The 13,349-nt window shown below is 33.7% G+C and overlaps 1 protein-coding gene across 1 annotated transcript; it reads left to right on the plus strand.

Annotated features, from left to right (window-relative positions):
• Nucleotides 1–2,123: 2,123 nt before the first annotated feature.
• On the plus strand, nucleotides 2,124–12,867 carry LOC141458202 (uncharacterized). Its single transcript, XM_074136220.1, has 3 exons — nucleotides 2,124–2,147; nucleotides 4,739–4,912; nucleotides 9,381–12,867. The coding sequence occupies exons 1-3, from the start codon at nucleotides 2,124–2,126 to the stop codon at nucleotides 10,305–10,307; spliced, it is 1,125 nt and encodes a 374-aa protein (XP_073992321.1). The 3' UTR covers nucleotides 10,308–12,867.
• Nucleotides 12,868–13,349: the final 482 nt, after the last annotated feature.

The following is a 13,349-nucleotide window of genomic DNA, read 5'->3' on the forward strand; positions in this document are numbered from 1 at the left end:
CAGAAATTTCCAGGAAAAGTGCTTAGGAACTCATTGTCCTATCCAATGGCCACCTCGATCTCCGGACTTAACCCAAATGGACTATTTTTTGTGGTGGTACTTAAAAAAATAAAGTGTAAAGTATCCTTAATCCCGTGGCTTCAGTCGGAGATCTGAAACGTCGAATAACTCTAGCCTGCCTAGATCTTGACTTCGCCACCATAAGTGCTGCTACAAGCAGAGCGTGGGAGTCCAGAGTTTTGGCTTGCCTATCCGTTGGTTGTGCCCAGTTTGAGTAGATTCTTAAAAAAAAAACAACGTAATTTTGACAGTAAATTGAAATTTGTTTTTCATATTTTAAATTACCATAACTTTTGAAAAACCTAACCGATTTCAAAAAATTTTTTTTTGTTGTTTTTAGGAGCTCAAATACTATTAAAATATGCAACAAAAAATATAACGTTCCTTTTGAAAAACAAAAGTTGGATGCTGTATCTCGAGATACAAGGGTTTAAAAAAGTGGGCCAATCACTGAAAATAAACTAGACTAAAAATGATTAAATACGTGTTTTTTATTTTTTCGGAATTTCCCGCCGTTAAAAAAAAAAGTGGGTGGAGCATATAACTCTGGTCACCCTGTGTATAAATACATTCAGTTCTGATTAACCAAGTAGAATTATTTTTTTTTAAATTAATTTTTTTCTTGTCATGGGTATCACTTGGCTTCTAAGCCAAGTTAATAGCAGCTAAACATTTTATACGAGATCTTACAGGAATGAAAGCTGACAGAATCAAGAAATAATATAATTGATAATAATTATTGTAAATAAAATTCTCAAGTGCTTTGAAATATTCAAGAATTGTTTGAATAAAGTAGATGAGGCCCGTGACTTTTCTTTGTTCATTTATATTAGCCAATTTAAGCCCTCTACCATAGTGTATCGTTGCAATCCTTCAAAGATAGCAGTTGTTCAAGGATGAACGGACAGAAGTGCCTTTTTCTGTGCGAAAACAGAGGTTCCCTCACCTCTAAGATTTGGCAGACGATATGTCCTTTAGTTTTGCACTACATTTCTTCTCCTTTCTTATTTTGCACCAAATCTCTAACTTTACTTATAACCTCTCTTAGTGGCAAAAATATAGAATTCAGCTGACTTTTTTGAGTTCCACATACCTGTCTATAAAGAGAATAATGCGCCAAACTGCACATTTAGGTGATACAAACTGCGGGCCAAAGAAATTGTTCCCTTTAAATTTCTTAGAATTTTTTATCTTGTAAAAAGTCGCGATAGAACAAAAAATGGCAACAAATAACTACCAAAAAAATTAAGTTTATTTACGTCACTACGGTTATTATTTTCTAATAAGACGGCACCTCGTTCGAATAAGGCGATGCTACCCTGTTATGGAATATCTTTCAGGCTACCTGAAGGTGACGAAATAGTGGTTCACAGAGTGGAGCGAACCCTTTAAGGGTTGATCTATCTTATCCTCACATGTTCTTAGGAGAAAGATGTGGCCAATACGAAATTGCTAACCGTACTCGTTGTAGAATGGTCTGGCCAATTCTTGTTATAAAGTCCAACATTATCTCGTTGAAAATAGGTTCCAGCATCACTAACATGAAGATCATAACTGGTCTTAAGTTCTCGTCGATATTTCAATGAACAATATCATTTCAATTATGTGGCAGATGACCTAAATCCAGGGCCTGTTGTACCCCATCCCATAACACTGGTAACACCGCTGTAATCTCGTGCAGCAAACCAAAATAGTACTTAACATCCATTAACCATCTTTCTTCCAATCTCCGACGTTACCATAGATAAAAACGTGAATCCTCATTAAAGATAATTTAGTATTATTCGAGACCATCAATTTCTTATTGCACCAGTGGAGCTTGGCTTCAGATGTGTGAATGGCAACTTTTATCGGGGATGTGGAACTTAATTCCAAATGGAACATTACGGAAATTAACTGTTTGCTTGAATACTTTAACATAAACGGTTTTTAAAACCCAATAGTATCTGATGGGCAAAAACTTTACCTAAACTCATTTGTCAGCATTAAGGAAAGATCTATCATCTATCGAAGACCATTGATTACTTCCTAAAAACGACTGTGCTGGATGCCCTTCTCAGACCATGCTTGTGAATTTACATTCTCTGGTAAGTACAATTCTTCTCTCATTAGATTATGTTCAAAAGCTTTGCGCTTTTCTCAAAACACACCAGAAGAACAAAAACTTTTATAAACATCTGAATTTCTGACTAAAGTTTTATTTTGTGTGATGGAAACTGCGGGCCAAATAATTAACGAAATTATTATTTACAAAAATTATTATTTAAGAGCAATCATTACGCACTTATGCCGATTTAGTTGGTTCCAACTAAATCTCAAGTTCTCAGAAATCCATTCTCTGATCCACCGTTCAACATGAGCCTGGGGTATCTCCTCTGCTTTCACCATCTTTCTGTATCCACCAAGTCTCCAATGGCTATCTCTTCAGTGAACGTCATGAGGTTCATACAATTGCCTCATTGCTACATCGAGACGTGTGCTCGTGTTTCACAACCTTTGAATACGATCACCTTTCTTTTCTCTCTTGGGTTAGAAGTCTCTCAAACACCACAATCTCCTTTCTTTAAACATCCTTTTATCTGTGAAATTGAAATTTTTACAGGGAATACATTTACTAAAGTGAATTAACAGATGCGGAAGTTAGTTGATTCTCAATTTTGGTAGGACGGATTTAAACCAAAGTTCTTGATTACATATTATAAGGTTTATGGTTGATCGCTGATTCTCAAGTGTCCTGACTTGAGCATAGCACAAAGAAATCAACAGCGCGAGAAATGGCCATCCGTTATGCTTGTACACATTGCACATTGCTTAATTTGCCGCTCCTATATAATGTATTTCTCTCACCTTTTCTGCTTCATTCTCTGTGTAACTACTGTGTCGCCTGCTTACTTCAAATCTTCCGGCAAAGTTATGACTTATTTTATTAAGGTAATAAAAAAAAGTGAATAAAATTTTGCAATCTTTACTTACTAGCGGCTCCGGAATTTGTTTGTTTTGCGGGAGATGGAGGGGAGCAAATTGTACAGGAGACGTTTCAGTATTGGTGATGACTCGCTCTTTGTTTTTTTTTTATTATTATTAATATAGTTCGCTTCATAAACAAGGACAATTACGGCGAGTCAAAAAAAAAAAATCTCATCCCGCTTGAATCGTGAGGTGTTAGTGCTACAGTGTTATCCCTTTATTAGCAGGAAATTTAAAGCTATTCAGTGAATTTAGAGTATCCATTCAGGAGTATTCAGAAAAAAGGAAAGTTTAAATAAACAGCGCAATTTCTGGGTAAGTTAGGCACCAATGGAATGGAAAATTTCTGTGATTTGCCAGAGGAAACAAGTGTTATTAATTAATAAATAATTGCATAAAACTAATTTACTATTAAACAAAAAAAAATCTTGAACAAATTGTGGTGGTTTCTGTTTTTGCCACAACGAAATTTTAATATTAAAATAAATTCAATAACGCTCTGAGTGCTTTTAAAAACACAGTTGAAGTTTTTTGAACATGAGCAAACCCGCAGAATCACTCTGCAATAACCACTTCAAATTATTCTCTTCAATTAACACGTGTACTTCGTTTTGAACATCTTTTTTCTCAGATCCACTCATACACAGTCACATACCGGATCATTTTATAAATACCAGTTATTTGTGAAAGTCATAAAAATAACCAGAATCCCAACCTACACTGAAGACGACTTAACTAGAACAGTAAAATTGAATGTAAGAAAAGGGTTTACTCCAGAAGAAAATCTAAACTCCAAAATCAGTGGTCATCTAGAGAGTAAGCTATTGTCAAAGCTTTCCATTATAGTTACCACACCAACTTTCCTAAAGTCCTCTTAATCTGTTTATCGTTCCTAGAAAATAAGATAATTAATTCACTTTTTGAAACAAGTTAAAACCTTCTTTTGTGCTTAAAAAGTTGCCAAAGTCTAACCACAAATTAAAAATGAATAATAAATTGGAAGATTTAAGAAATTAACAAGAATAACTGTATTATTTAAAACTTTTATGATCATCGTCCTGTTGAAAATGTGATTAGATCCGCAATGCTGGATAATATAGCAGATTTTATCCGCTATAGCCACGCATGATTATTGCTTTCCTGACCGGTTTCGGACCTTCATCCATCTTAGAGGTTGACTAATCAGGTTGTTGAGGAGAATTAGAATTAGACTTCTACTATTTTTCCGTCTCACACTATAATAATAACTACCTAGAATACAATCAATTACATAAATAGCACTTGTGAATGAATATAATAGCTTCTAAAAAGCTCATAAGTTTTGCCCAGGTCCGATTTGCAGCGATGGGGAGAGACTAGCATAATAGGAGTTACTAAAGAAACAAAATATGGGTGAGTGAAGTGTTACGAGTAAAACTAGGGGCACAATAAAGGACCCAAAAACATTGTGTACTGCTGAATGCGATGTTACATTATATTAAAAATTATTTAGGAGGTGCGCAGAGTAAGATTCCATCTACCTTCCCCTAATATAAAGGTTAAGTAGCAAATTTATAATTCAGGAAGAGTTAATATTTGGTTGACTTCACCTAATCACCCCCCTTCTTTTTGATTTCTCAGTACGCCTTAGTTTCAGGGGAGTTTTGAAGTAATTGTAGGCGTTGGCATTTATGATTCCTCATTACATGTGGGTATTGTATTGTGTTTGTAGGTATGGTACTTACTGGCTCTAAGTTCCATATCGCTTGGTGAGGACTCCTATCATTACAGCAGCTTCAATGGACCAGTCTCAGGCAGTGCTGAAGAGGTCTCAGTACCAAGATCATCTGGCAGTCATAACCCGTATACGGCATATCAGCCCAATGATTACACATTCGACTATGTTGTACGTACATTTTATTCAAAAACCTTTTTGTTACAATTTAATCCGTGTTCGATGTGCAAGCGAAAATGCTTTTCAATTTAAATTCTAGCGAATAATTCTGACTGAATTCCATATAATTACTATTTGCTGAGTTTAAAATATGCTTGATGTTTTCTATAAGAGGTTATTCTATATCTTGCTGATTTTTAAAGATCCGGGTGATCGCTAAAGTGTTGTCTTGAAAGGAACTCTAGTGCTCTAGACACAATTTTGTTTTTTATTTTCAAATTTCAAATATTGCTATCTAAATATATAAATGAATACAATAGTTTTAGCATGCTGACCAATAGTCGCCAAAGTTTATTGAGCCTTCAGAATTTATGATATTACTAAACTATAGGTTACACGCCAAGACTTATTCTGAATACAGTTAAAAATATAAGGCATCTTACGCCTTGATATAATTTGAGGTAATTATAGTTTTAATTAGTTAACATTTATTATGAACAGTTTTTTAGTTAATTGTTTTTAAAAAATCAATCACCTGACTTCAACTGAAGTTAACAGGCGCTATCGACTACTTAAAAGACTACTAGAACTAATCTTTCACTTAATAACAAACGACTGATTTATACTTCTATAATGGAATCTACCTAGATGTACTCGTACGTTAGTGAACTTTGAAGTTAAACGAAATGTTCTAATCTTCGACTGGTTCAATCTCTTCAGGCTAAAATTCACCGTACCATCGGTAATGCTCCCATTTTATGTTCCGAATCAAAGCATCCACCCGGACTTGGAAATTCCTTTTATATGTCAGCTTGTTCGAACTCGTTATAAAAACTTAACTTTTTTACGCCATTTATCAATTCGCCAAATTATCTTCCGAGGCGATGGCCAATGGCTTCGTGATTTTGTTATACTAAAGCGAACCCTGGAGATCACTTAGGGAGTGCAGCTGGGTAACTTCTCCCTTTAGGAAGTGTGTATCCTTATTTCCTGAAAGTGGTTCCTTACTTAGTCTTACCTTATACATAACTTTTCTTAAAAACAATGTTCTACAATTTAGTAATGTAGTCTAACCCAACTTTTGTTGTGCCTTTTTTTCTTTCTGCGTTACATCGTACTGTTTATTGATTTCTGGAAATATAACAAAAGATACTTGGTGTAGTAAAGAGAAAGGATTACTGTAGGAGTTACGTTGACCTGTTCCTAAATTAAAATTCATCATTGGCAAATATTCCCTCACCTTTTATGAAACACAACAATCTTTGTTTTACTAATATATCCTTTCAAAGAATTGATTAGTCAGGATTATTCCAAATATTTTAATTTTGCAGAACATAAGATAAAAGGACGGTACTATCACCATAAAGAGTAGGACAAAGATCCGATACGAAATTATTATTTACTGCTCTGGCACATTTAGAAACAAAAAAAAAATCAACTCTAAAACAATTGAAATTTACAAAGTGCAGGAGCTCCAGAATCGCCATTAAAAAAACCTCTTCACTGATAAGGTTTTTACTTGATAGGTTTTAATAATTAAGATTTTTACTTAATAGGTCTTTCTTTTAGAGATTTTTGATGAGGAAACCTCATATTCTTTCAACTAGTTAGCCGTAACATGTTGGCTTATATCCCGTACAACTTATTTATAGTTGTAATAACGTTAACGAGTAGTATGCTCTCTTGAAATCGATAATGATGTAAAACTTTCCTTTTTCCTTAATTGAAGATTTATTACTGACAAAAAAAATAAATATTGCAATATAAGATCGGGAGTGCTAGTATTCACTCAAAACTGTGGCTGAGAAAGGTTGGTGAAGCCAGGTTTCTAAAAAACATAAAATTTCCTTCTCCAGAAAGACTTTCTACTCTTCAGTAGTAAGATAAAGCAATTACTTTAAGAAAACTAATTTATTCCAAAAATCGATTGTGAAGAACGAATGTGAAGATCATTTTAAAGGGATGCTATGGAATTTTTTCCACAATAGGTTTTTAGAAATACTGATGAATCTTGTATTTTTTCTTTAAACTATTTCGAATAGTTGGAAGATCGTCTTCAGGAGCTACATTAATCCTGCTCATCATCCCCACAAGTTCTTTCACACACTCTCTCTTTGCTAAGTAAATACTTCTAATTATTTTTTCGTTGTAGTCAAGTTTCAAAATTTTCTTGTTATTTGTGGTGGGTGCCTGCTACGAGTAAATGTCCAGTATACACATATATATAAACACTTGTGAAACCAATCTGGGACAAACAGCATTCCTGTTTTAGATCCTTAAAAGCTTCAAACCGTTTAGAATGATCGCTCTAACTACCTAACTTCATATTGCCTTCAAAAATAATTTGTGTACAATGAATAAGGCCTTATTGTTGTCGAGGTCTCCAAATTGTTTCCCAGGAGATATGGACGTGTTTTTTCTAAATCGATGAACGCCGATTGCAGCTGTTCGTTATTTAACTGAGCTGTCACATGATGTGGATGAGTGCACTTGACTTCCAGTTGTAAAACCACGTTGTTCTCCTTGGGTCACATATAACATTTCCGTTTTATTATTTAAGACTTTTCTAAAAACTCTATCAGATGAACTTTAATATGCCTCTATAATTTCCAAAGACAGATTGTTATTCTCTTTCTTTTAACTTGGCGAAAGATGTCCCATGTTTATTTCTTCTATAACAGAATCGCCCTTCAGGATTAGATAGATGTTAATACAACTTGGACGAAAATCGTCCCGCTACCCTGCAGGAGTTCTATCGAGATGCCCTCTAAAATCCTAAAAATAAATTACAAATCCTAATGTTGACCGATTGGCTGCTTTCAATAGGATTGATTATCATGCATTGTTCTTCTCGCTCAAAGAGCTGGCCATAACTAGAAGGGCGATTTGTTATTTTATGAATATGAAAGAGTTTGACCATCAGAATAAATGGCCAAACAATTAACGCGATTCCGTTGCTTTTATTATTTATTAAAGAATTCTGCTGAATGGAATAGAATGTTGCATTCGTTTCACTTTCAATTCATTGCCACATTTATAAATAGTTTAACAAAACATCCAAAAAATTGTACATTACTTTATTTCTACAAATGTGTCCATAACTAATAGGTTATATGACTGTAACATTTACGGATATTTGATACTAAATATTTTGAACCACGCCTTTATTGACTCCTATCTCAGAAATTATTGTGAAATAAATTCAGCACAATGTCTAGAGATAAAAAAAGAAAATCAATTAGAGTTGTTAGAACTTGAGTTATAATAAGTAATTTTCAGCAGATTTGTTCTCTTCTGGTTTCATGATTTTTGCAGAATGTTTATTTGCAATGATTATATTATGTAATATTTGTTACAAATAAACCAAACTGATTTATAATATGACGCTTTGAAAATAATCTTTAATGCGGAAATCTCCTAGAGTAAATCAAGCATTTAAAAACTTATATAAATATTACGGATATTTGTAAATTAAATTTCGTCATTTATGCAGAAAATATAATAATCATTTTAGGTAAATAAATAATCTCGCAGAAAGTGAGATTGTTCAATAAGCATGACTGCTTAGTGTCCATGACTCCAGAAGATGCACTTGAACCGTGTAGCTCTCGTACGTACAGTTCAGAAATTTATAATAATATAATATGTACAATTCAACGTACTAAATAAATATTTCAAAGAAATTCTTATAATAAATTTAAACTTTTTTCTCCATTATTATCTCAAGTAGAAGTAATGGTACACAAAAGTGCTGATTTCCTTTCCTCTGATTGGTTTTAATATTTCTTCATTTTTAAAACTATATTCATCGTGTTTTCGTAAAGTGGTTACCCATTTAAAAAGCTTTGGTCACATTTTCAACTCTTTTAAAATTCTAGTTGTCCCGAGAAAATAGATGTTACGCTAGAAATCAGGTGGCTGAATGTCACTAATTAAATAAAGCCTTTACTTTTCGCCGTGATTACCCCAGAAAAATGAATGTTATGTTAAGCTTCTACCTATTTTATCACTTAAGAACGATTAGCAGGCAAAAAATGGTGATATTATTTGAGCATTAATTAAAATAAATTATTTAATACTATTTCTTTATTTATATGTAATATAAAACGAAATGTAAAAATGTAAAAAGACTTTCTTTGGACATTAACCGTCATCCTTTCCCCCTGCAATTTTAGGCCTGAAAATTATGACCAGAAATATATATGTATATTTAAAAAACGAAATATATAAAATAAAAAAATTTCATTTACAAATTAGTTTCTTTAATATAGTTAAGTATTGAACAAAATCATAATAACTGGAATATATAGTCTGAGGGATTATGTATAGGACTGATTAAGGGATGAAATAATAGTTTGGATTAGGTAAAATTAGGGAGGCTAGTAGGATCTATCCCCTAATTTAAAAAATAAATACAAAAAATTAAATCAAGCATTACGGCCTACCACAGAACTATTAATGTAACTTCTTTATGTTAAAGGCGAGGCCAGACTACAAATTTTCATTCGGTGTAAATGATCCTACCACTGGTAATTCACAAGCTCATGAAGAAAGTAGAGACGGTGACGTGGTACGTGGTGAGTACAGTTTAGTGGAACCTGACGGTTCCATCAGACGGGTTGTTTACACAGCCGATCCAAAGAATGGTTTCCAAGCTACAGTATTGAGAACACCAGCTCCATCTACTGTTGCGCCACCAGCACTACCATTGCCGGATCCATTAAGTGAATTAGATAATCTTCCTCAGAATTTGCCAACAAATACTTTACCTTCATCACCGACCGCAGATACTGCAGCTTATCCATCACCAGATCACCCGCCAGATTCTCCATCATACACTTCACCATATTCTTCTCAAGATGCTCCTCCATATTCTTCTCAAGATAATCCACCATATTCTTCTCGAGATTCTCCACCATATTCTTCTCAAGATCGTCCACCATATTCTTCTCAAGATAATCCACCATATTCTTCTCGAGATTCCCCACCATATTCTTCTCAAGATCGTCCACCATATTCTTCTCAAGATAATCCACCATATCCATCTCGAGATGCTCCACCATATCCATCTCGAGATGTTCCACCATATCCATCTCGAGATACTCCACCATATCCATCTCGAGATGCTCCACCATATCCATCTCAAGAAACTCCACTATATCCTTCTCAAGACACTTTATCATATTCTTCACCACATACTCCATCATATCCTTCACAACGTACTCCATTATATCAAACAGAACAAGAAGCATCTTACCCTTCTGCAGAAGATTCGCCAGTTTATCCAACAGCTTTAAATTCTCCATCATATCCTACAGCTCCAGACACATCTTCTTTTTCACCTAGTGGTCCACCAGCTGAATCCCCGTCATATCCATTATACGATGGTGGTGAATATGAACAATAATTGTCTAATTTAAGTAGGTTGTAAAGTTTATGTTAAAATATAATTTATTTTCGTCAACGACCACTCGGGTAGTATTTTCTATATTTGTTTTTTCATACATAATCACACCTTTTGATCAAACATTAAACAACTGCCAATTTAGACAATAGTTTTATTACATTTATATTAATTGGGGTTAAATTAATTATTTGAAAGTAACTTATTGTTTTACTCGTAATTTATTTTAATTGCTAATTATCTTCTATTTATTCTTTAAGTTATTTGTGGTAGAATAGAAAAAAAACTTTTTTAGAAAAAGTTAAATTTCAGGTAAAATTTGATATATGTTAACTTCAGACCTAACATTTCAAATAATCGAATAATGTTGGCTGATTGTTAGGGTTTCATGTTTTATGTATGACTATTATACTTAAGTGATTACTATACTTACTATGATTATTAATTAGCAGATTGATGAAATAATTTCAGCAATCATTTTCTTAGTTGTTTAATAAGATAGTGAAATGAATAATTTTAATTAACCACAATAAATTATTATTATTATTTTATCATAATTTAAATTGTAACAGTTGTTCGTCAGCAACTTTAAGAGGTTATTATCTTTACTTTTTAAAATATTTTGAGGTGCATCACTGAACAGAATTATTCTTACAATTATATATTTTTTCCAACTCTGTTAGAGTAAGAAATTAATCAATAAAAAAGTTAAAATTTAAGATAAAATTAAAAGCCAATCGCCTCCAATTAATGGAGTCTTGTAAATTTATTTAAATGATTAAATTAAAAAAAAAAGTATTTATAAAAGATACATATATTCATTAATATGTAATATATAAATATAGTATGTATAATATATTATAATTATTAAAAAGATATTAGATTAGATTATGTAAAATAGTTTTTCCGGATCACATAAAACAATGATTTCCAGAGAAGGCATTAATACACATCCAGATGTAACCACAGGGTATTAATCGACTAGCGTTCGAAGTTGCCCAGTAAAAAATTATTTTAAGGCTTGAAATGGATTTAGGAAGAAAAATTTGGCCGACTGGATTCAGAGAAATTTATCCATAATAGTGCACACTTTGCTTATTGATCTGCAAATATATAATGGTGCTCAAAGTGCTCTACGATATTTAATATCTATTGCTCCCTCTTAGTTGTGCCAGCCAAATCCCTAAAGCACCTCCTCCCGTTCTCAGGATCAAAACCTGAGGATCTAGGAGCTTTCCAGTGAGGGTGGACCTCATTTCCAGGGGTCTGAAAGTTACTTGAATAATAAGCAATCAAATAGGAAGTGTATTCGAGTTACCTTCTTCTTCCTACAAAATCCGCTAGTCATGTCCTAGAACAGTTTTTTCTTCAGGAAACTTCTGAGTCGACAATGACACGTCAGGAAATTTGCCATTTTCAGGTTGCATTTCTAAAATCCAAAAAGAGAACCAAGCTTTCCAGAAAAGTTCTAGAAGGAGAGGAAAACTGCCCAGTTTAAATGACCTTACTTTAAACTTTAATCCTCTTCCTCAAAGCCAGGATAAGTTTCCCTCCACTGTTCTACATTTCGACAGCTAGAAAAAGCTGATTATTCCGAGGAGACGCCGGTGCCTCGGAGGCTTTGTTTTCAACAAAGTCACTTCTGTGCCATCCATCCTTCTGTACGGATTACATGATAACTTGGATTGCGTTAAGGAAGGACTGGGAAGAATTGGGAGCAGCATTTTAGGATATCTTACTTCCTAGCGTCACCCATGCACCCATCTAAGTGTCAAACAACTTCCCCAGATGTTCTGAGGATGGGTCCCTCACCAGGGTGCTTGTTTGCATCTAAATTCCTTAATATTTAATTATCAGGCCAAACCCTCATTTCACCATCACACTAACTTAAATTAACATCATAATCTTTGCAGCACCTGTGATGCAGGACGATTAGAACAGCAGTCTCAGACATCTTAAAACACTGAGTTCTCACGATTTCTTTCTAATGTTGAGAGACAATATATTTGTAGCCTTAGATCGCACTCCAGGGGGGAAGGGCAGATACCAATACTAGATTGGAGCTAGAGAGTACATTTTGACGACCCCTAGTCCTGTCTCTTTGACTAGACGTACACTGAGCGGCTCCTCGGCTAATATAAAAGCACATGGGTTTTTCTCCTCCAAAGAATGCACTGCATTCTTAGACTTATTGATATTGTAATATTGTCTAAAACTTAGAAGGTTACATTATTTATCAAATCAAACTTTATGTCTTAACTTTATGTCTTCTTAAATGAACCCAAATTAAAGCCTAAGTTAAACTTGAAAAGTAAATATTTCTTATGAAATTTAAACTTAATAGTGAATTAAAAAATACTGAGTTTTAATTTAGACAACTGAATATGGATCGAACAATATTTCTATGGTGAAGTTGAGAACTTTCTGGAATGTAAACTATTTGTTGAGATAAAAAAAAATTAATAAAAAATAAAAAGAAGTTAAAAAAAATCAATAAAAACATTTTTACTATTGTATTTTTTCCGTATTGTTAGAGCAGCGTTTGTTATGCAGTTCCTACAAGTAACTCTGAAAACTAACGCTGCATTTAAACATGCATGAGCATGCACTCTTACGAGGAAAGAAGCTGCCCAGTGCCAACACTTCCTTCGAGCTAATTGCTGTCAACATTCGAAGAATGGAAATGGTGAGCTCAAATTGGCGTTTTATTCGCCTGGGATAGTGCGATATGAGAGGCGGTGGGTTAAGAAGTACAAAATCTATGAAATTGTTTATGGCAGGTACGGCGTCAAGGTTGAGGAAAAGATCTTCAAGACCAACTGTGTGGTTGGTTAATTTGGATATATGGAAGTAAGCATGTACAGTTCCATTCCGAACATCCTTTAAATTTGTATTGATAAGTCGTTCATAGTTCAGGGAAAGACTGAATCGTATTTTTAAAAGTCTTTTTTAAAATGGGTAAATTCTGTAAATTTCAATTTCTTTTAGTCGGGTGAGAGGGTTCAATATAACCTTTTATCAATGAAGAAGTTAGTGCACTATATT

The sequence above is a fragment of the Rhodnius prolixus genome, unplaced genomic scaffold, assembly GCF_049639745.1.
Source record: "Rhodnius prolixus isolate KJV_2025 unplaced genomic scaffold, Rpr scaffold_1, whole genome shotgun sequence".
Classification (NCBI taxonomy): Eukaryota; Metazoa; Arthropoda; class Insecta; order Hemiptera; family Reduviidae; genus Rhodnius; species Rhodnius prolixus.

Bases quoted from the DNA above. Each gene is read 5' to 3' on its own strand.
- LOC141458202 (XM_074136220.1), top strand. From the start codon at position 2,124: ATGCTTGTGAATTTACATTCTCTG. The intron at 2,148-4,738 runs GTAAGTACAATT...TTGTGTTTGTAG, and splicing joins TTGTGAATTTACATTCTCTG to GTATGGTACTTACTGGCTCT. The intron at 4,913-9,380 runs GTACGTACATTT...TTTATGTTAAAG, and splicing joins ATTACACATTCGACTATGTT to GCGAGGCCAGACTACAAATT.